This window comes from Plasmodium gonderi (assembly GCF_002157705.1).
Source record: "Plasmodium gonderi DNA, contig: Chr06, whole genome shotgun sequence".
Taxonomy (NCBI): Eukaryota; Apicomplexa; class Aconoidasida; order Haemosporida; family Plasmodiidae; genus Plasmodium; species Plasmodium gonderi.
The window spans coordinates 1,031,176-1,051,469 of record NW_021628931.1 but is presented as its reverse complement, the minus strand read 5'-3'; the positions used below and the strand labels follow the sequence as shown (position 1 = coordinate 1,051,469).

Genomic DNA, 20,294 nt, shown 5'->3' with positions numbered 1-20,294 from the left:
TAAGGTGAACGATCTTCAGCTGTATTAATATATATATTTACTATTATTGGCCTATTTGATTTTTTATATGTTCAACCAGCTTTTGTTTAATCCATATTTTGTCATGTGGTTTGTATGTCCATGTAGGTTGATGAAATCTACAAGAAAAAAAAAAATGTGCATAATACTTCAGCTTTATAGATATAATAAGACATTTTATTCAGCATACATTAGTAAACGCGTGAAATAATATGTTCTCTCTTAGCGATGTTCATAAAGTCGTCTACACAGATGCCCAGTGAATAGCATATTGACTATTTATTTTCAATCATTTTCGTCACTGTTATCTCATTTAATACTTTTTTTTTTTTTTCTTATCTTAAAACTAACAATAAAATGGTCATTTTCTGTATGTTGTCAATATACAAAAATAAATCGTTCATGTTATATGTTATTCTTTGCACTGTGGGGTCACTTTCTTTTATTGCTTGTTCGTATAGTTGGCAAATTCCTAGAGAGTAAAAAAGGAAAAAGAATTATTAATATATATGCGTATTTTTATATAAATGGAAAAAGTATGTATAACTTCTATGTATATTCATATGCAAAGCATATATACGACAAAAATGGACATGTGCATACATAACTAAACTATTAACGTATCACTCATGTTAACACAATCTTCACAACTGAAATGTATATATGTACTAGTCTTATGTAAACTTTGTACATTTGTTTTTATATATGCTGCTTTATATAGGATTTTTTTTTTTTTTTTTGAGTAGTTACCATTTAGAGCTAATTTTAGAGAATTGTATTCAACAAATGTCCTACTTTCTATTTTTCTTGAAAATTGAACTAGCAACACAACGTCACTGTAACCTGCATTCATTTTCCTTTATCTCTTTTCCTTAATGATAAAAAATGTAGCTATTAACAGTGAATTATGTTTATATCTGTTCTGTTTTATACTTTTTTTTTTTAATCTGGTTATTTTCCCCTTTTTTTTTTTTTTTTTTTTTTTTTATAATATTCCTTTTATATATATGGAGCCTTGTTTCTGATTATATAAATATATATATATATAGATATATATAAACATGTATATATAATTATTTTGCGGGGGCTTTTATTATCACTTAATAATTATAATAAAAAATTATCCCATCAAAGAAAATATAGAATATAAAAATTTAATTAATTACTTAGTTTTTTTTTTTTTTTTTTTACGTCATTACAATATCGTGCGCTTATATATATATATATATGTATATATTAATGCTATAGGCATAGGAAGATAGTAAAATAGGCCACAACATTCGAATGTATACCTACTCAATATATATATGCATATTGCATGATCGCTCCTGCGGTAAAAAAAAATATGTGTAACATTATCTTTCAACCGTCAGGTTGTCGTCATAATCTTCTTTTTTTTATTTCTTCTTAGAATAAAAAAAAAAAAAGCATCAAAATGATATTCCATAATGAATCCCCAAATACCTTAGCCCTTCCCCATACACACACACACACATGTTGTATTGTGATATTAAAATAAGCACATATATTTATAGTGAATAACTTACGTAGGCAAATATTCATAACTAGAGCATACATGACTACATTTTTTAAATGCCCACAATTTTACGTGCGTATAACCATATATATAACACGTCAAGGTGGTACCCCATTTAAGATATTCTAATCCCTAATTCGAAATAAAGGAATGTTATGAAAACGTGAATAAGAGTAAAAAAAATAAAAAAAAAAAAGAATAAAAAAATAAATAAATAAAATAAAATAAATAAAACAAAATAAAATAAAAGTGGTATGTCTTAGCAACAGCTTAAAAATAATTACACTATAATTTACCAAAAAATAAAATGTTATGTGCATTTTTGCGTCATATTTTACATTATTATTCTTCTTCCAAACTCTATATATCCAGCACACGAGTTCCACTTTTTTCCCAATCGTGAGAATAAAATATATTAGTACAACATAAAAAAAAAAATTATAATTTGATTACTTTTGACTATGCCATACGTACGATGATGGTACTTTCATCGAATTATGATGCATGTAAACAGGTTGTTACAAATACTCAAAAGTGTAGAAATGGAACAATTAGGGAAATTTAAAAAGGGGGAGATGCATCATACACAACAGATTAATAGATAATAGGGGTGAAAAAACGAGAAAAACAATAATACATGATCTGTTATAAATACGAATTCATCCGCTCTGTTCGGGTTAATGAATAATATATTTTTTTTGGTTTTTTAAAAATGGAACCAGATAGTACAACTGGAAAGTATATATAAAATAGGTAGATATCTTATGTACAAGTATATTATTTCATTAATCATTTTTTTCTTTTCAGCTCGTGTTACTATTATTCTTCCTCCCGAAAAGTGCCATGCGTTACTAGTATCATACCAGTGATTATCTCGTAAATGATTACCCTTTTTAAAATTACTTAAAATGTCATATATTTAAAAAAAAAAAAAAAAAAAAAAAGACAATTTTACATACCATTGTCTCTGAGGTGTGACGTATATATTTGTGTCACTTTTTCACGTTCTTTTGATATATGGGTATTCTCCTAACTATATTGGGCACGTCTACACATTTTTATTTTACTTAAATTATACCGAATATATAGAAGCAATAAAAGAGAATTACATTTTTGTTAAGTTAGCATGTCATTATAACTTGTTTCCAATTGCAACATATAGCATTCAGTTGTGTAACTGGTCCCATACATAGCTGATCAACGCAGAGAAAAAACAAAAACAAAACTACGGTTATGCACAATGCTTCTGTAGGTGGGGATATAAATACACACGTACGTATATAAGTGCATATATATGTACGTGCACATGTTTGGCTTTTTTTTTTCGACAACCAATCAACTGAACTCTTGCAGCCATGCTGCACCACATGTAACAGGAAAGAATGCTCCGGTAGAAATAAACCAATCTAGCTTCCTATCTTCCACCCCCTAAATAGAACTATTTATTCTGACTTAAAAACTTTCTAAATAAAATATGCTTATCTGCAAATTTTTTCTGTGAACTCTTTTTTTTATCATTAAATGTTACATCTACGTTGGCTGATAATTTTAGCAAACTTTCCCCATTATCTACCTTCTTTAACATATCATCTTTTTTATTTTGTGAAGAATTCGTATCAACTTTATTTCCTATTTTAAGGTTTTCTTTTTCAAAATTTGAATCCTCAAATAAATCATCATCTTCATCGTTATTACCATCATCTGTACTTGCTAAAATACACTTTAGCAAATTTTCTTGAATTTTTTTATTTTTGTACACTAAATTTAATTTATTAAAATCAACAATATTATCACTAAGGACATTGTAAGCATATCCTTGATTTATGAGAAATCTTTGTCTTTTATCTGAGTAACACATTTCTATGGTATCTTTGCTAACGAGACTATAAAAAAAGGAGTCTGGGTCATTAATATTTTTTTTTTCATTACCTTTATTTTTTGGTCTAATAATTCTTCCTAACCGTTGCGCTTCTTGCCTTCTAGAAGCGAAATTGAAAGATATTTGAATAACGACATTTGCTATGGGTATGTCAATTGCATTATCTCCAACTTTACTTAACAAAATTGTGTTAATAGAAGGATCATTTTTGAATTTATTTATAATTGCTATTCTTTCAATTGGGGAAAGTTTACCATATATAAAAGGCTTGTTTAACGTTTTTGCAATATGTAATAAGGCAAAAATATTATCACTAAAAACAATAATTTTGTCATTATTTTGTTCATGATGTTTAATTAAATATTCACACATCATTAATTTTCTAGGGTTACATGTATATAATCTTCTCTTAATAAAACTGTTTGATTTCAAATAATATTTATAAAAAGAACTTGGCATACTACACCATATTTCTTTACATAAAGCTTTTGCTAAAAAACCTTTATTTTGTAATTCTACCCAATTAGCTTCATATAATTTAGGTCCAATAATCCATTGTAAATCTCGAATCAACAAATCCTCTCTTACCAATGTTGCTGTTAAACCAAGTTTGCAATGAGATTTTACAATTTCATTTATTCTTCTAAAAGATGGTGCGGGTGCAAATTGCACTTCATCGAAAACTAATAATCCCCATTCTCTTCGTCTTATATCATTTACGATTTTCAAACTTTGTTCACTTCTTTTTCCTGAATATGCCAACATTGTATATGTCGAAATTAATACACCAGCTTCGTTAATAGGCCATAAATCAAATTTATAATCTGATGTTAATATTCTTATATGTCTTGGATGAATATTTGTAAAATCTTCAAACTGCTTTTTCCATTGTTCAACAGCTACAGCTGATGTTGTTAAAAATAAAGATGATTTTTTTATTGTACTAGCAGCTGTAATTCCTGTTAATGTTTTACCCACACCACAAGGAAGAACTATAATGCCTGATCTACTTCTCCCATTACTAAACATTTTTCTTAAAGCCTTTTCTTGGTAATATCTTATCTGTACATGGCTTTTTAACGAACAAATTAGATTTGGATTTTTTTTATCTCTTCTAAAATCGTATTCCATTAATAAAGGTCTTTGCATTGTTTGAAGAGCTTCCTGTTTTACTTCCTCTATCTTGTCAGAGTTCACTTCGAATGAGTACACTTCTGAATAACGTGCATTTGCATTTGTGTTTTCGTTTGCATTCTTTCTCTCCTCTAGCATTAGCTGCTTTTCGCTTTCACTAATTTTGAATCCTGTTCATGGATATACCAAAAAGTAGGAAAATGTAAAATGTGTTGAAAAAAATATTTTTTTTTACTTATTTTATTTATTTATTTTTTTTTACACTGCATATGTACGTTATATTGAGAACTTGGAACATGCAAGAAAACGTTCATATTAAGTTAAACATATGTAAAGATGCAAAGAATGTGTGTTGAAAGAACAAGAAACAGTTTATCTCTAAATAGCACACAAATAAACACGCCACAAAATAAGCTAAATGATATGCAATTCTTATAACCCAACTGTGTTGTGTCCAATACAGGGGCTTCATATGTCACGTACGTGTCCTCGTACTTCTTGTCTTTGGAAGTTTCGTTTTCAAAATTCCACTGGTTAGTAGTTACTGTATTATCAGTACTACTTTGAGTACGCTTATTTTCTTTAAAATTGTTATTTATAGTAAAGATATTCTTCTTTTGTTCTTCATTATTGTCTTCATTTGAATATAATCTTGCATTTTTTATAATATTATTTTTTAACAAATAATCTAGTTCCGATTTGTTTGTAGCTTCAATATAGTATTTGTTCTCCCTTAGTACTAATTTTGCCTTTCCAAAAGATTCAGCACTTTTTTTAATATTATGTACTAATTCATCTGGCAGGGAATTTTTTGAAAATTTATCTAAGTTTATTAATAATTCATCAAGGGTAATTCCCACAGATATAGCTGCATATAATGAAAATATTGTTACTTGAAACTCATGAATTAACTCTGGTCTACATATAGGTTCAGCAATTGTTATAAGAAAATCAGATGCTTGTTTACTACAAATATTAAACATTTCTAAATATATAAATCCATCTGAACATATCCATAATGGTTTGTTCATATGATTCTTTTTTAATATCATATCTTTGCTGTAATCATTAAATCCTCTTTGTTGTATATTTATTGAATCTGTGCTGAAGGGAAGATTTATCACTTTCTTATCAAAGCGCATTTCATAATATTCCCTAAGTTTGCTTTTCACATTTTGGCTGAACTTCACATCTTGACCTTCGTTTCTATGAGAAAAGGGATACGACATGATACCACATGATACCACATGTGTTCAAAACGGGGAAGAAGGGTGTGTGTGTGTATGGGAAATATAAAAATGCAAAATGCAAATGTAAAAATATGAAAAAGGGCATTGTTTGCAACATGGAAATTTCCAAAAAATAACAAATAATAAATAAAAAAAAAAATAAATACATAATTAAAATTCAAACTGGTCATATATAGGACCGAATGTCACATTTTTCAGTACACAGTTGTTAAAACAGATGAATACAGTTTTCCACAAAGATATGCACACTTTCTATGTGATGCTTCGTGAAGATATTCAAAATGTCATGTATGTGTGTACGTATCATATAAGGCTTAAACATATGTACAGGTAAGTGGCATTTGCAAATGCCGGAAAACATATCATCGTTATATTCATCAAATTAATCTTCAAGAAAAAGAAAACAAGCAGAAATGCTAACAAATTAGATAACAGTGAAACAAGGTGACAATGCAGAATATTTTCCCAATACTTACATCTTCTTGGCTGCCTTTAGTTTACGCTTTTTTTCATATTTAGCATAATAATCCTCATTTAAAATGTCTGCCCTTTTGCGAAAATTCCTTTTATGAGAATTAGGTTCCTTGTTGTCATTAGGATCTTCCATCTTTTGAATTATTGAATACTTCAATTTTGTTCAGGACTTTTGTTTTTCAACTAACCCCATGATTTCATTTTCTTAATTCAGAAATGTGCCTAGGGGGAGGGAATACCTCATTTTATTGGTACATGGATGGGAGGTAAAGGAAAAACAAGTAACAACATTTATCCTACTAGGCTAAAATCAAATAGAATAAACTAAAAATTAAAATTCGTCAAGTGTTTAAAAATTCACGACAACAAAAGCAGAACTTTTCAAGCACAACATAACTATACCAAGTGCTTAACTTCATGAAGCTATGCATAAATTATTTGGAACGTAAAAAAAAAAAAAAAAATAATAAATAAATACAGGGATATTTTGAAATAATCCCCCGGAAAAATAACTCTTAAACAGACTGCTAAAAACTACATAATGATCTAATTTGTGTGCAAATTTTCCTCTTCTCAAGATGTTAACAAATTTACAACAAGCAACTTTAAAATGGAAAAGGGAAATTAAGAAATAAATATTAATTTTAATAATTAAATGTATATACTTTGAATATGTTGGACATGTTATGCGTATGCTTTAAAATAACATGGTAAGTGTGCGCTGTCGAAATATTTTATGCCTTTATTTTTTACATTACTTTGTTGTTTCTATTTTTTTTTCCTTCAATTGTGCTTAATAAAATTTTGTCCCATTTCATTTTGCACTCTTTGTAGATAAATTTTACAAAAATATTTTACAGAAAGAATGTAAGTTTCCTTAAAAATGGAACAGAGAGAGAAAAAAAAAAAAAAAAAAAAAACTAAATATAAGTACCTTTCTGCTTACCAAGAGTATATACAGAATGATCCATAAAGAAGAATATACATGTTCATAAAACAATTTTATTAAATTAAAAAAAAAAAAAAAAAAAAGGGGAAAAGAAAAGAATGAGAAACTGAACATTTTTTTAATTCTTTTTTTCTTGTGTATATCAAAAAAAAAAAAATTGGTGATTATATGAAAACACAAGGTGGGGGATATAAAAAGTGGAACTATAAATGTGATATAATGTATATTTCAAATGTGGCTAACGTGTTATTCACACATAATTAACATATTAGTACGCAACGGACGCAAATTCGTGTGCATATACATCTTTATATACATGTATGTATACATATGCACAATTTTCGCTCCGCGCATTATGTTACAAATGTTTTCATTTTAAGACTTAAAAAATAGCATATATATAGGGGAAGTGCACATGTGTAAATGTATAAATTATGCACAGAACACGGCCATGTACACACCGTGCTTATACATACATATGCAAAAGACAAATATGCAACATTTGTATAAAGTCAAAAATAACATCATATTTTCGTGTACCCCACTTATGAAGTTCAGTCCGCGTAATTGCAAGTTTTACATGTGCTCACAAATGTATGCGGTAGATTTTTGTCAAGGCGAGGAGACTACACAAAAATGGTAAATATTTTCCATTGGGTTTTTTTTTGGAATTCTTTTAGAGTTTTATTTTGTTTTGTTTTTTTCCCGGGGGGGTTGAGGATTTTTCTCATGCACACGTTTTCATTTACATGCATTTCCTCATTGCAATACATAATAATAGACATAAAAACACTTAAGCAGGCATGAATGGCCATAGGTACATGTATTGGCTAACGCATGCGATTGTATCCTAGACAAAACCCTAAAGTTCCTGATTCCTAATCTCTGCCAACATTTTGATAGCCTGGTTTAGGGATTCCAAATTTTTTTTGCAATTGCTTCTTTTCACTTTAATAGATGAACATTCATTAAATAAGTTAAAAAGTTCACTATTGTGCAGGTTGGAAATCAGCACCTTCTGCATTGTCTTCCTAGATGTATTAACCATAAAGTGCATAATGGCTTTGGGGACGGCATCGGCTATATGTTTTCGAACAATGTTAAAGTAGTTATTAATTAAAGATTTTATTAGATCGATTTCTATTATTTCCTTCGATGAAGATGAATACTCTGGTATAATTTTTTCAGGAATAACTGGCAAAATGAAAACATTTTCTCTACTGTTATGAATATTTGTTATTTTTGTTCCTTCCTTGTTTTTGAATGATTTTATATCTTCTCTATTTTTCCACAGTTTTGTATCTTCCTTATAGGTGTGACAATGTTGATTTTGATGATTTTGATGATTTTGATGATGCTGCTGATGCTGCTGATGGTGTTGATGGTGTTGGTGATGATGATGAATGGTAGAACAATTCATGTTGTTACTATTACTACCCATAGATGTGTAGTTTTCTTGAAAGTCTCTTTTCGGGTGCGGGAGTTTATTACTCGGTGTATGACCAACATGATCCAATTCTTCTACGTATTCGTTGTCTTTGTCATATACATTTCTCATAAACTGTTCATTTAAGAAATCGGGATGACTAGTATTAATATAAGATAATTCAATTAACATTAAGTTTTTAATCATTTCTTTTGTTGGTTGTAAGCAATCTTTTAACAGTATTTTAACCTGTTCATTTATTGCACTTTTTAAATTAGTAAATCTCTCCATATCAGCTATCCTACAGTTATCAACAATTTTTATGAGTTCTTCATATACCTGATCTGCACAACGTAGTGATGGCTCTTTCAAGCAGTTTATTAATTTTTTTATTAAAGTTTCAAATGCACTTTCTGGGACAAATAGTGCACCTCTTGGTCCACTAGAATTTCGGATAGCTATTCTTATTTCTTCATCTGTTAATAATTCTAGAGGAGAAAAATCATTTAACGATTTTATATACCAATCATTAAAAATGTAATGAATTCTTGCTCCTCCTTTTAGTTCATCTACTCGATCTTTATAGAATACTTTTCCATCAATTATATCTTGATACTGTTGTGAAAATTTTGTTATATAATTAACTAGAACTGCTAAATATTCAGAACGATTCATGTTATCCATAGGTTCTCCTAATTCTAATAATTTTTCTTCTTCTATACTTTTTAAAGCATCTATTTTGGGTTTTAAAAATGGTACAGTATTTTTAATATGTTCAATAAGAATATTATTTAATTTTTTGGCTAAATTTTTTATTCCACATTCCATAATACATTCCACTTGATTCGTAAGATCTATACATTGATTAAAATATTCTTCTTCTTTCCTTAACGAATCTTCAATGCTCGTATTATCTTCAACATCTTTCTGACTTCTACAAACAACGGCTACAAACCCTTTTTTTAATGGATATAAAGAGCCACTTATCATTTTCTTCCATATTTCTGGTTTTTCCACCATATCACACTTTGTTATAACTCCTATGGTTCTTTCATGTTTAGGGTCTACACTCCTAGCCATTTTCAAACTATCTGAATTTGCCAAATCGATATTAGCACATGAAACAGCTAAAATTATGCAATTTGGATTCTTTATATATTTATTTACTAAATTCACAATTTGTTCTTCTACATTTTGGGGTTGATTTCCTACAGGTACTTTTGTTAATCCTGGTAAATCAATTAAGGTTAAGTCTAAAACGTCACTTTTGCGTATTTCAATAATTATTGGAGTTTCCTTAATACATTTATTCCCCCCGGTAATTTCTTCAGTCACATCTATTAATATATCGTTTAAAATAGAAAAATCCTCTATATGTTTTTCTACTCGATTATTATCATAATCGGTATACGTTAAAGTGCAATAGCATTCTTCTTGCTTAGAATTTGTTAATTGTATAATTATTGGGGTTCTAGTTACAATATCTTCCCCCTTTGGCATAAAACTTAATCCAACTAATGATTCCAGTAGAGACGTCTTTCCTACAGATTGGGCACCTACTACTGCAATGTGTGGCAAGCTAAGAGTTTCACTGCTAATAAAAGAAGACAACACATTTTGTAATTTGTTTACTATTGGGACTAACTTATCCATTTTGTTTTCTTCGTCCAAGTACATGTATATTTTTATGTAAGCTTTGACGGGGTGCGGAGGAGATACACCTCTGTCTGTGCCACACTACTTTTATATATAGGTACGATTTAATATACATATATACATACGTATGAAAATTTCCTGTCTTGTTTCGCTTCCACCTTATATGGAAGACAAACGTTGGTACTTCCTATATATTAACTGAACTATATAAAATTGTCTTTATCGAACTTTTGCTATTTTTTCAGCTTTTCAGTTATTAGGGAGAAAAATAATTTGATCATGTCAAATTTGTTACAAACACTAGATATAAAATAAAAGTATATTTGCTTGTAATATAAATATATAAAATGGATTTACAAATGACCATTAATAAGACATGAATAGGAGGAGGGACGGTTGAGTAGATTTATTCTCATATGAGCACAATAATTTAAACACACATGTATATATTAAAAAAGTAACGGGGTATATACATTCGGCTAGAGCAAAGAAACAAGCATATAGAAAAGCCTCTACACGGATGATAGGAACTATACTCAAATAACAAACACACATTCGTGAACATATGTATATTGAAAAATATTCGTAGGAAAGATAAATTGAAAAAGTGGCAAAACCACACGAATGAGGTTAAAGAACAAAAAAAAAAAAAAAAAAAGGAATAATTAAGAAATTAAATAAGTAGAAAAATAAGAATAGAGAAATATGAAACAAAAGGAGATAAAACTCTTAGGCATATACGCACGACCAGAAAATAAAATACAAAATATGTATCAAAAATTGGCATCTAAATGTGTATGGTGTATTTTCTGGAAAGTCTTCGAAAATTAATACAGATTACACACATATATGTATGTATCCATGTGGTAAAAAGAGAAAACTTTAAATTCCCTTTCTTTTGTTAATTTTGAATATTAAGCAATAAAAATAAACCATCCTTTAATAGTTTTATCTCTATAATACTAAAAAAAAAAAAAATCCCTCTGCTATTTTACAAGATATGGAGAATATCTATTTTCGCTAATTGTAATATACACAACTAATGTCAGAAGAAGCAAAATATATATATATATATAAATATATGTACGTATGTACGTGTGTGGTGTCACCAATTCAGTCGAAATGAAAGTGGAAAATACTCATATGCAGCGCCACTGTATATGCCAAATGTGCTTTTCATTGGTGACATTTTTTCTCCTTTTTCCTCCTACAACTCACAAACAGGTACATGAACAAATATGTAAACGCATATGTGTGTATATATATTTATGCATATGTATATTCCTATACGTATACACTTTTACCGATTTATTTCTTGCACATAATTGGAGTGGTGTACACTGTTCGACTTTTTAAAGTTTACGTGAAATTCTCTCAAATCGTGCTTTTCCAATTTATGAAAAAAAAAACGAAAAAACAAAACACTTCTTCCATCATATAAAATGGCAAAGAATTCTGGAAAATAGAAGGTGTTAAAAACAAAATGGAAATGTCTTAAACATTTATATTCTGACTTGTATTATGCATGTGTAACTCGTGAATAACAGTAATTTATGTTTAATGCCTATTTATGCATATCTATGAATATTTTTCCTTACACATTCATAAATACATGTTAGAATACTTAATTAAAGTCAATCAGCGTTTACAAATAAAAAAAATTTACTCCTTTATGTTTTACTCTTCATTTTTAACAATGAAGAAATGAAGGTGTAAAAAAAAAAAAAAAAAAAAAAAAAAAAAAAATAAAAAAAAAAAAAAAAAAAAAAAAAAAAAAAAAAAAAAAAAAAAAAAAAAAAAAAAAAAAAAAAAGAAAGAAAAAAAAAAAAATTCATTACACTATACTATAATGTGAAACACTTTTCCAGATATTAATTTAAACTTTTCACATATTAAGAAAACCAAAAAAAAAAAAAAAAAAAAAAAAGAGGAAATTATTGTCAACCTTTACTACATAAACATAATTTTTTGTATGTATTAAAAATTGGGAAAATAAAATGTGATGTTTATTTTATCTGCACAAATTCACATAATAGCCTGTGACAACACTGCAATTTTTTTTTTTTTTTTCAAACATGTTCGCTCGATGCCTATGTATGCATAGATAACATAACGATTGTGTGATACCATAAAAAACAAAAATAAAATAAAATGTAACATTTAAAGAAAGTTAAAAAAATTGAATATTCAAAATAGGTAGCAAAGGAACAACATTCCTAGTCAAAAAAAAAAAAGTGCATTGCTTTAGCTTTTTTCAAAAAGAAAAAACATACTTGATATAAAAGCAAAAAGCTAAAAGAAACTTTTTGTTCACGATTTTATACATTTCTGTATATTTCTAACTGCAATGCTAAAAAAATGTAAAGAAGGAAATCAGTAATTACAAAAGAAAATACTTCAAAGAAACACGTCCTTCCTAGGTTACAAAAAGGGTTAGGAAGGAGGGAAGAGCTTTTCTAGGATGGAAGAAAGAAAACAAAAAGTCACAACAAAAGGAAATAAAAATGGTATGTATCCCAAATAGGTTTAGCATAAAATGGTCACATGTACAGACAGAAGTATATGAGATTGCAGCACGTTTTCAATTTGATTACATAATTCTTCATTGAAGTCAACTTTACCCTTTTTTTACACAAAAAAAAAAAAGACCAAAAAATGGTCTATATTTCTCGAACGGTTCTAATGCCCATAACAGATCCATTAGATGAAGAATTTACAAAAATGCAAAATTGTATGTCTAACAAAGCAGTTATTAAACCAGAGAAGCGTAAAAGTAAGGCTTTATGGAACAGCAGTATGGAGTAAATTGACGAATATAGAAAATGCCATTGTAAAATGCGAACAAATCAGTGGGAAAGCATTTTGGGAAAGCCAGGATATAATCAAAAAAGGAACTGCAATGACTTTAACCACAAATGTAAAAAGCAAAGATACAACTGCCAAAGCTGTGAACGTAGAAAATTCGTGTGGACAATCCGAACTAGTCAAGCAGATAAGAAAATTTTGCAAAAAAGATGATTTGTGTAGCATGTACAAATTCAACGAGAACTTTTTACATCTGCTGAAAATGAAACAACTTAATGAAAAAGATTTTTCCATAATAGTTCACCTGTTAAGTAAAAAAAAAGTACACAGTAACAGCTTTTGGAAACGCATAGCTAATACGGAAAATATAAATTTCATTTTCCAGATGAACTTGAAACAGATAATTCTCACCTTTTATAGTATTTCCAATTCGTACAAATACATCAATTTGACATTTTTAAACGAATATACAGATAACCTAATATTCATATTAAATTGTCAGAAATATTTTATTTCTCTTACGAGAAGAAAAAAGGGAATACAGAAAAAAACGAGTGAACACTTCGAAGGACATAATTGCCTCGCATACAATGAATCGGAGCTCTTAAATCTTAGTCAGGATAACAATTTGACATATCAAGAGTCACTATGTAATTTTCAAACTGATGATTATGCTATTAATAAGAGTAGTAATATGAGTAAGGAAAAAGAGAAAATAACATGGAAAAACCTAATTGATAAACAAAATTATAAAAATATTAGTTCTCTTTTTAGAAACAAGAAAAATCATTTGAACTTCCTAGACCTAACGTTAATATGTAATACATATTCTAAGTTAAACAATCTGGAGCACTTACAAAATGTGGAAGAATTAAAAAAAGTTATGTATAAACTTTTTCTGTATTTCCTATTCTTCTACAAAATAAATTTTGATCACTTAATTTTGTTCATGCATAGTTACACAAGGGTGAGAGGAAATATAGATAAATGTGTATTGCGAAAAGTGCAAAAAGTATTGCTGAACCCAGAAAATGGGTTATGCCAAAATTTATATAAGCTGCGAAATATACATATTCTAGACATTTGCTCCCTAAACATGCTAATGCATGTATTCCAGAGGACCAATTTTAAGGATGAAAAAATGTTCAAGGAAGTTATTCTTTCTGTGGTCTTAAATTTAAATTTGAAATATGAAAAAAGAATCAAAACAAAAGGATCAGTGTTAAGTGGAGATGATTATTGTTGGACGGACTGCTATGCTCTTTGTGATGATATAATTGGATATTCACCTGTTTATTTTCAAGAGAGTAAAAACAGTACCACGAACCAAGGGACAAATATAGGCATAACAAATAGCTCATCACATTACAGTTATCATATGGATATGGTAAAAAAAAAAAAAATTCTCATCGAACATTTTTCAAAAAAGGATAATACATACATATTGGAGAAGGAACATCTCGTTAAGTTAAAAAAAAAAGATTTTTGTTTTCTTGTGTATAACATAAATAAATTAAGAATAAAAAATTACTACAACATATATGAATATATAAAATACGAATCAGAGAATAATATAAAATTATTGAATGTGTATAATTGTTGTATCATTCTAGATTGTTTAGTAAATTTAAATTTACTTGATGAGAAATTATTTAAAAAAATACTAACCAATTTAAAAATATTATTTGATAAAAATCATTATAACGAAAAAGATGTTACGGACATTTTTGTATGTTTATGTAAATATGGTCAAACAAATTCAGCACAACATACTGAAATACATAACTTCTTAAAATCGCTATATTTAAAAATACAGACGAGATTAAAAAAATATAGTTATATAAGCTTAATTTCAATTTTTTGTTCTTCCTCTTATTTTAACATATTGCTTGATAATAATGTAGTCCAAGATATATGCATAGACATACTGAATAATTTTAATACGGTGGATATAAAATCATTACTTTCCATTTTATACTTTTTAAAAAGTAAAAATTATGAAATAAGTACTTTTTTTTTTAACACTATCATAGAGAAAGTCCTATCAAAAATAAAAGATCCGCATTTCTTTTTTTGCAGTTTTCACATTTTATCAATTTACGCATCTAAAACATTACAAAAAAAAGATCATATTTTGGACAAGTTGGTTCAAGTAATGAAGCAGAATGAACATCTGCTAGGTGTAAAGGAGAAACTGATCATATCATTACAAATATTTGTAACTCCAGAGTTAATCCTGAATGAGGCATTTTTCCAGTTTTGTCAAAAAACCTTTGAGGATATTTTGTGCAGTTCCGATAAACAGAAATATACAGTGCTAAACCATATGGATCAAATTAACACCATAACACCCAAAGTGGTGAACCACAAAAATAAGAACGACAATTTTATTCCTTTTTTCACCAATTGTAATCATAACAATTTAGATTTCAGTACAGACATAAATATTGCGGAATTGAAAATTTTTCTTTTATTGTTATTGTCAGATATGTACGAGAAAAAGCCTTTGGTTTTTAAAAAGAGGAACTTTCTGATAAAGGAGGAGAAAAAAAACAAAAACTTAAAATATCAAAACAACCAATTAAGCAAATGCAAATTGGAAATAATTTTTAGTAATATATACATCAGATTACAGAATGATTGTCTAAGTTACTTTCTAAAAACCAACATTTCATTGTTTGACCATCAAAAATATGCAAAGCAGCTGAACATAAAGAAAATTAAAAATTACACAATGAATTTAGGATCAATCATGCATTCAAACGAAGTAGAAAAAAAATTAAAAATAGACCATGCTGCAGCTCTCAAAATTTACAACAATGACATGAGCAAATATTTCCCTGAGTTTGAAGAAATACTTTTTAATGTAATCAAAATATGTTACGAAGATTTTTTTATTTACACATTTTTCGCAAAAAAAAAGGATGAATTTTTAGTTAATTATAAGAGCCAAAATATATGCCACAATTATGCTGATTCATTTCTCCTGCACAATAATGATAATTTAATTATAAAATTGAAAAAAAATATGTTTATTAATTCATTTCACATTGCTTATGTGTTTAAACCGTTTCAGTAGAAATGCAAAAATAGGCAGCACATTGGGGTTGAAAAAAAAAAAAAAAAAAAAAAAAAAAAAGGTCGATATCCTTATTTGAAGATTAATTAAGAGAATTTTCAGCATTAATTATGAGTTATTGTTTTTTATGTAAAAATTACAGTTTGAAATTTGTGCTGGGCATCATATTTATGTTGAAAGTACTTTTCTTTATTTTGTAAATACACACATTATATGGGTGATTCGATTAATTCGAAAATCAAGCTGTTTATTTTTGCATTCTCTGTTTAGTTATGAACATGCATACGTATGTTCATTAATTCATTCTTTCCATTGTTTTATTAGCACTTTGTTTGTTAATTTTTTGCCTGATTAGCTCTATGTTTGATTGATCCACTGCCTTCTTGCTGAACTTGATACATACGCAACATATCCCCACCTCACCTCAACGGTTCAGTTATTTATTCTATTTTTTAAAGAAAATTTCCTTTTATATTATATGTCTCCTCGTCATATTTGTTTCTTTACCACCTTAATTACTTTGTGTTTGCGGGAAATGAACCCAGTGTAGTTTTATCCCTTATTTTATAGAACTAAATATATGCATCCATGTGTATACACATAACTGCGTTTGCGTGTGTGGTGTATATTCTCTCATACGCAAGTGATGCCATACTTTCCTGTAAACTTTACGCAAAGTATTACATTTTTTTTTTTTTTTTCCTACCTCTTTTAAAAAAAGGGTTTATCCAAGAAAAATTCCGCAACAAATACAAATTTTCCAAAACTTTCGAAGTGGAAATAAATGGAATAAGAGATTAACAGGTGGAGTATCAGGGAATTTCTTTAACGAAATTGAATTTTGTCACAAATATAAAAATAAGGAAAAAAATAAAATGAAAAAAAGTTCCAAAGAAGCTAAAAGTGCATTCAATTTTGAATTATACAGATATGGGTTGTTATTCATTCAAATTAAAAATTCTAATTTGCGCTTAGCATTTTTATGCAACGCAATTTTTTTTTTTTCCATTTATTTTGTATTCCCTCAGAATTAAACATGTGTTTAAATGGTTTGTGGTGTAATTTCCTAATATTTAAGTCTGCTAGTGTATATATATAGATATGCCTAATAGGCAAAGCGTACACAGAACTTTTTACGTTATGTATGTATACATTTATATGTATTCATGCACACTACCAGCGAGGCTGAAGAAGTACCCTTATACCAATATGGAATTAACAAAGGTATACCCCCACGTTACAAATTCGCAACAAATGTGAGAAAATAAAAGTAAATTTATGAATTCATAAATTGTGAAATAATAAAGCGCCTTAATGTAGGTAACATTAATAAGGTCGTTGAGCCAAAAAAAAATTCTCAAAATGTATGGGATAATGTCAGTGGGTTTAGTATTTTTCGTTATTCACATAGCGTTAATATATACATATATAATATTATGCTTTTATAGATTATCATATTTAACGTATATAAATGTTGTTAACGGACGTGTACACATATTTGAGGGTGGTGCATATAATATTTTCTTTGTATCTACAAAGATGAATTAATAAAATAAAGCAAAATAATCAACAAATAATAAAAATAAGTAAGCGTAGAATTGTAGAAAGATACCAAAATAATGTGACGTTAAAAAAAAAAAAAAAAAAAAAAACTTATTTTTAGGGAATATATTAAATTTCTCAGGGAAAAGGTTAATAATGAAGGAATATTAAATATTTGAAAAATTAAAAGTACATAACTCAATTTTAAAAGGCTAAAAAAAATAAAATAAAATAAAATAAAAAAGAATAAAACAAAATAAAATAAAATAAAATAGAGTAATAAAAAAATATAGTCACAATAAAAATTAAACAATTGTAAAGGAGGGGGAAAAAATAAAGAAAATTAAAAAAAGATTGAGAGAAAAAAAAAAAATATATATATATAAATAAAAAAAAAAGTATTATGAATATATTTCCTTATGGCAAAGCAATTAAACCATGAAAGGCAAATCCACAAAAATAAAAACTAAAAAATAAGTTAACCAAAGTGTATTCAGAACTCCTTAAGTACGAATACATATAAAAATAGGGAAGAAACAACATAAGAATTATCCACATGCATCGACATATTTAAACAAATAATAACACGTATCTATATATAAACACATTTATCAATATACAATATATACAATGTCACACATACATAATTACCGGGGGAAAAATATTTGGTAAGTAAAATAAATGAACTAACATATAATATACATTTTTAAGCACAAAAAATTGTTCCACTAATTTACAACATTTCTAATAAGCAACTGAGCAATAAGAACTTTTTTTTCCTTTTTTTCTTTTTTCTTTTTACACAATATTTATAAAATGTTTAATCGTTTAATTCACTTATTTTCATCAAGCTTTTCTGTGTAGTTTTGAAGAGCACATATATATACACTACTACATATTAATTCATCTTTTATTATTTGGATTTTTTTTTTTTTTTTTAACACCACCTTCAAAAACAATGTGCATTTTTCCGACCTTGTAGAAAAAACCAGTACCAACATTGAAGTCTATAAATAAAATGTCATAATTTTTTTTGAAATAACATGAAGATAAAAGGGAAAACTTAAAGCAATGCTTTATTAAGAAATTGTGCCAAAGATATGTTTTGTTAAAATATACACTTTATTTGCTATTTTACTCTCTTGACATTTCATTAATAATTGTTCAAACATTTATACATTTCTTTCGATTTCCATCGCTCATTTTATGGATGTATAGTTGTGCTATCCCCACAAAATTACTTGTGCTTGTTCTTGTGCGTGTGTGTATGTGTAAATAAAAAATATCCTATATATGCAAACATATCAGCATACGTAAAAAGAAATTGATCAATTGAGTGTATATAGAAGTAGCACTTAATTAGTACAACTTGTGCGTGTAATAGAGTTGTACCATAGCTCACTGCCATACTCCCAACAATTTTCTTCGACACAAGCACATACATAATATATCCTGTTTTTCAAAATGAGTGGAGATATAAAAACCAACTTTGCGGCTGACTTCCTTATGGGAGGTGTTTCTGCGGCCATATCAAAAACAGTAGTTGCTCCAATAGAGAGAGTTAAAATGCTTATTCAAACACAAGATTCAATACCAGAAATAAAATCGGGTCAAGTTGAAAGATATTCAGGATTAATAAACTGCTTTAAAAGAGTATCACAAGAACAAGGAGTTATGTCATTCTGGAGAGGAAATACAGCTAACATTATTCGTTATTTCCCAACTCAAGCTTTTAATTTTGCCTTTAAAGATTATTTTAAAAATATTTTTCCCAGATATGATCAGAATACAGAGTTCACCAAGTTTTTTTGTGTTAATATTTTATCAGGTGCAACAGCAGGTGCTATATCGCTCTTAATTGTATACCCATTAGATTTCGCAAGAACAAGATTAGCATCAGATATAGGAAAAGGAAAAGACAGACAATTTACTGGATTATTTGATTGTTTAACAAAAATATATAAACAAACCGGTTTATTGTCACTGTATAGTGGTTTTGGTGTTTCTGTCACAGGTATAATTGTGTATAGAGGTTCATATTTTGGATTATATGATAGTGCCAAGGCCCTTTTATTTAATAATGATAAAAATACACATATAGTTTTGAAATGGGCTGTTGCCCAATCAGTTACTATATTAGCTGGCCTCATTTCATATCCGTTTGATACGGTTAGAAGAAGAATGATGATGATGTCAGGAAGAAAAGCAAAAGAAGAAATTCAATATAAAAACACTATTGACTGTTGGTTTAAAATATTGAAAAATGAAGGACTTGCGGGATTTTTTAAGGGAGCTTGGGCCAATGTCATTAGAGGGGCTGGAGGAGCTCTTGTCCTTGTTTTTTACGATGAATTGCAAAAGTTATTATAACAATGAATGTTTACATGCAAACTTATAACATGAAAATGACAGATATGCTAAAAGAAATAAAAACGTCTGATTCATATGCTACCTCTGTGTTCAGTTTTTTTTTTTTTTTTTTTTTCCCACGCATGAACGCATTTTTATATATAAGCATTATCGCAAATGTGAAGAGAAGGAAGAC

The 20,294-nt window shown here is 28.1% G+C and overlaps 5 protein-coding genes across 5 annotated transcripts; 2 read left to right on the top strand and 3 right to left on the bottom strand.

Moving 5' to 3' along the window:
• Window positions 1–43: 43 nt before the first annotated feature.
• On the bottom strand, window positions 44–871 carry PGO_062150 (enhancer of rudimentary domain containing protein; the record flags this gene model as incomplete). Its single annotated transcript, XM_028686858.1, has 3 exons — window positions 44–137; window positions 370–490; window positions 769–871. The coding sequence occupies 3 exons, from the start codon at window positions 869–871 to the stop codon at window positions 44–46; spliced, it is 318 nt and encodes a 105-aa protein (XP_028542659.1).
• Window positions 872–2,993: 2,122 nt separating this feature from the next.
• Window positions 2,994–6,425, bottom strand: PGO_062140 (DNA repair helicase RAD25; the record flags this gene model as incomplete). The annotated part of the gene is made up of 3 exons (XM_028686857.1): window positions 2,994–4,738; window positions 5,008–5,774; window positions 6,295–6,425. 3 exons carry the CDS (start codon window positions 6,423–6,425, stop codon window positions 2,994–2,996), a joined length of 2,643 nt encoding a protein of 880 aa, XP_028542658.1.
• A 1,678-nt stretch (window positions 6,426–8,103) lies between these two features.
• PGO_062130 (dynamin protein) lies at window positions 8,104–10,320 on the bottom strand (the record flags this gene model as incomplete). The annotated part of the gene is made up of 1 exon (XM_028686856.1): window positions 8,104–10,320. The coding sequence occupies one exon, from the start codon at window positions 10,318–10,320 to the stop codon at window positions 8,104–8,106; it is 2,217 nt and encodes a 738-aa protein (XP_028542657.1).
• Window positions 10,321–13,027: 2,707 nt separating this feature from the next.
• PGO_062120 (hypothetical protein, conserved) lies at window positions 13,028–16,207 on the top strand (the record flags this gene model as incomplete). Its single annotated transcript, XM_028686855.1, has 1 exon — window positions 13,028–16,207. The coding sequence occupies one exon, from the start codon at window positions 13,028–13,030 to the stop codon at window positions 16,205–16,207; it is 3,180 nt and encodes a 1,059-aa protein (XP_028542656.1).
• Window positions 16,208–19,213: 3,006 nt separating this feature from the next.
• On the top strand, window positions 19,214–20,119 carry PGO_062110 (ADP/ATP transporter on adenylate translocase; the record flags this gene model as incomplete). The annotated part of the gene is made up of 1 exon (XM_028686854.1): window positions 19,214–20,119. One exon carries the CDS (start codon window positions 19,214–19,216, stop codon window positions 20,117–20,119), a length of 906 nt encoding a protein of 301 aa, XP_028542655.1.
• Between the last annotated feature and the right edge of the window lie 175 nt (window positions 20,120–20,294).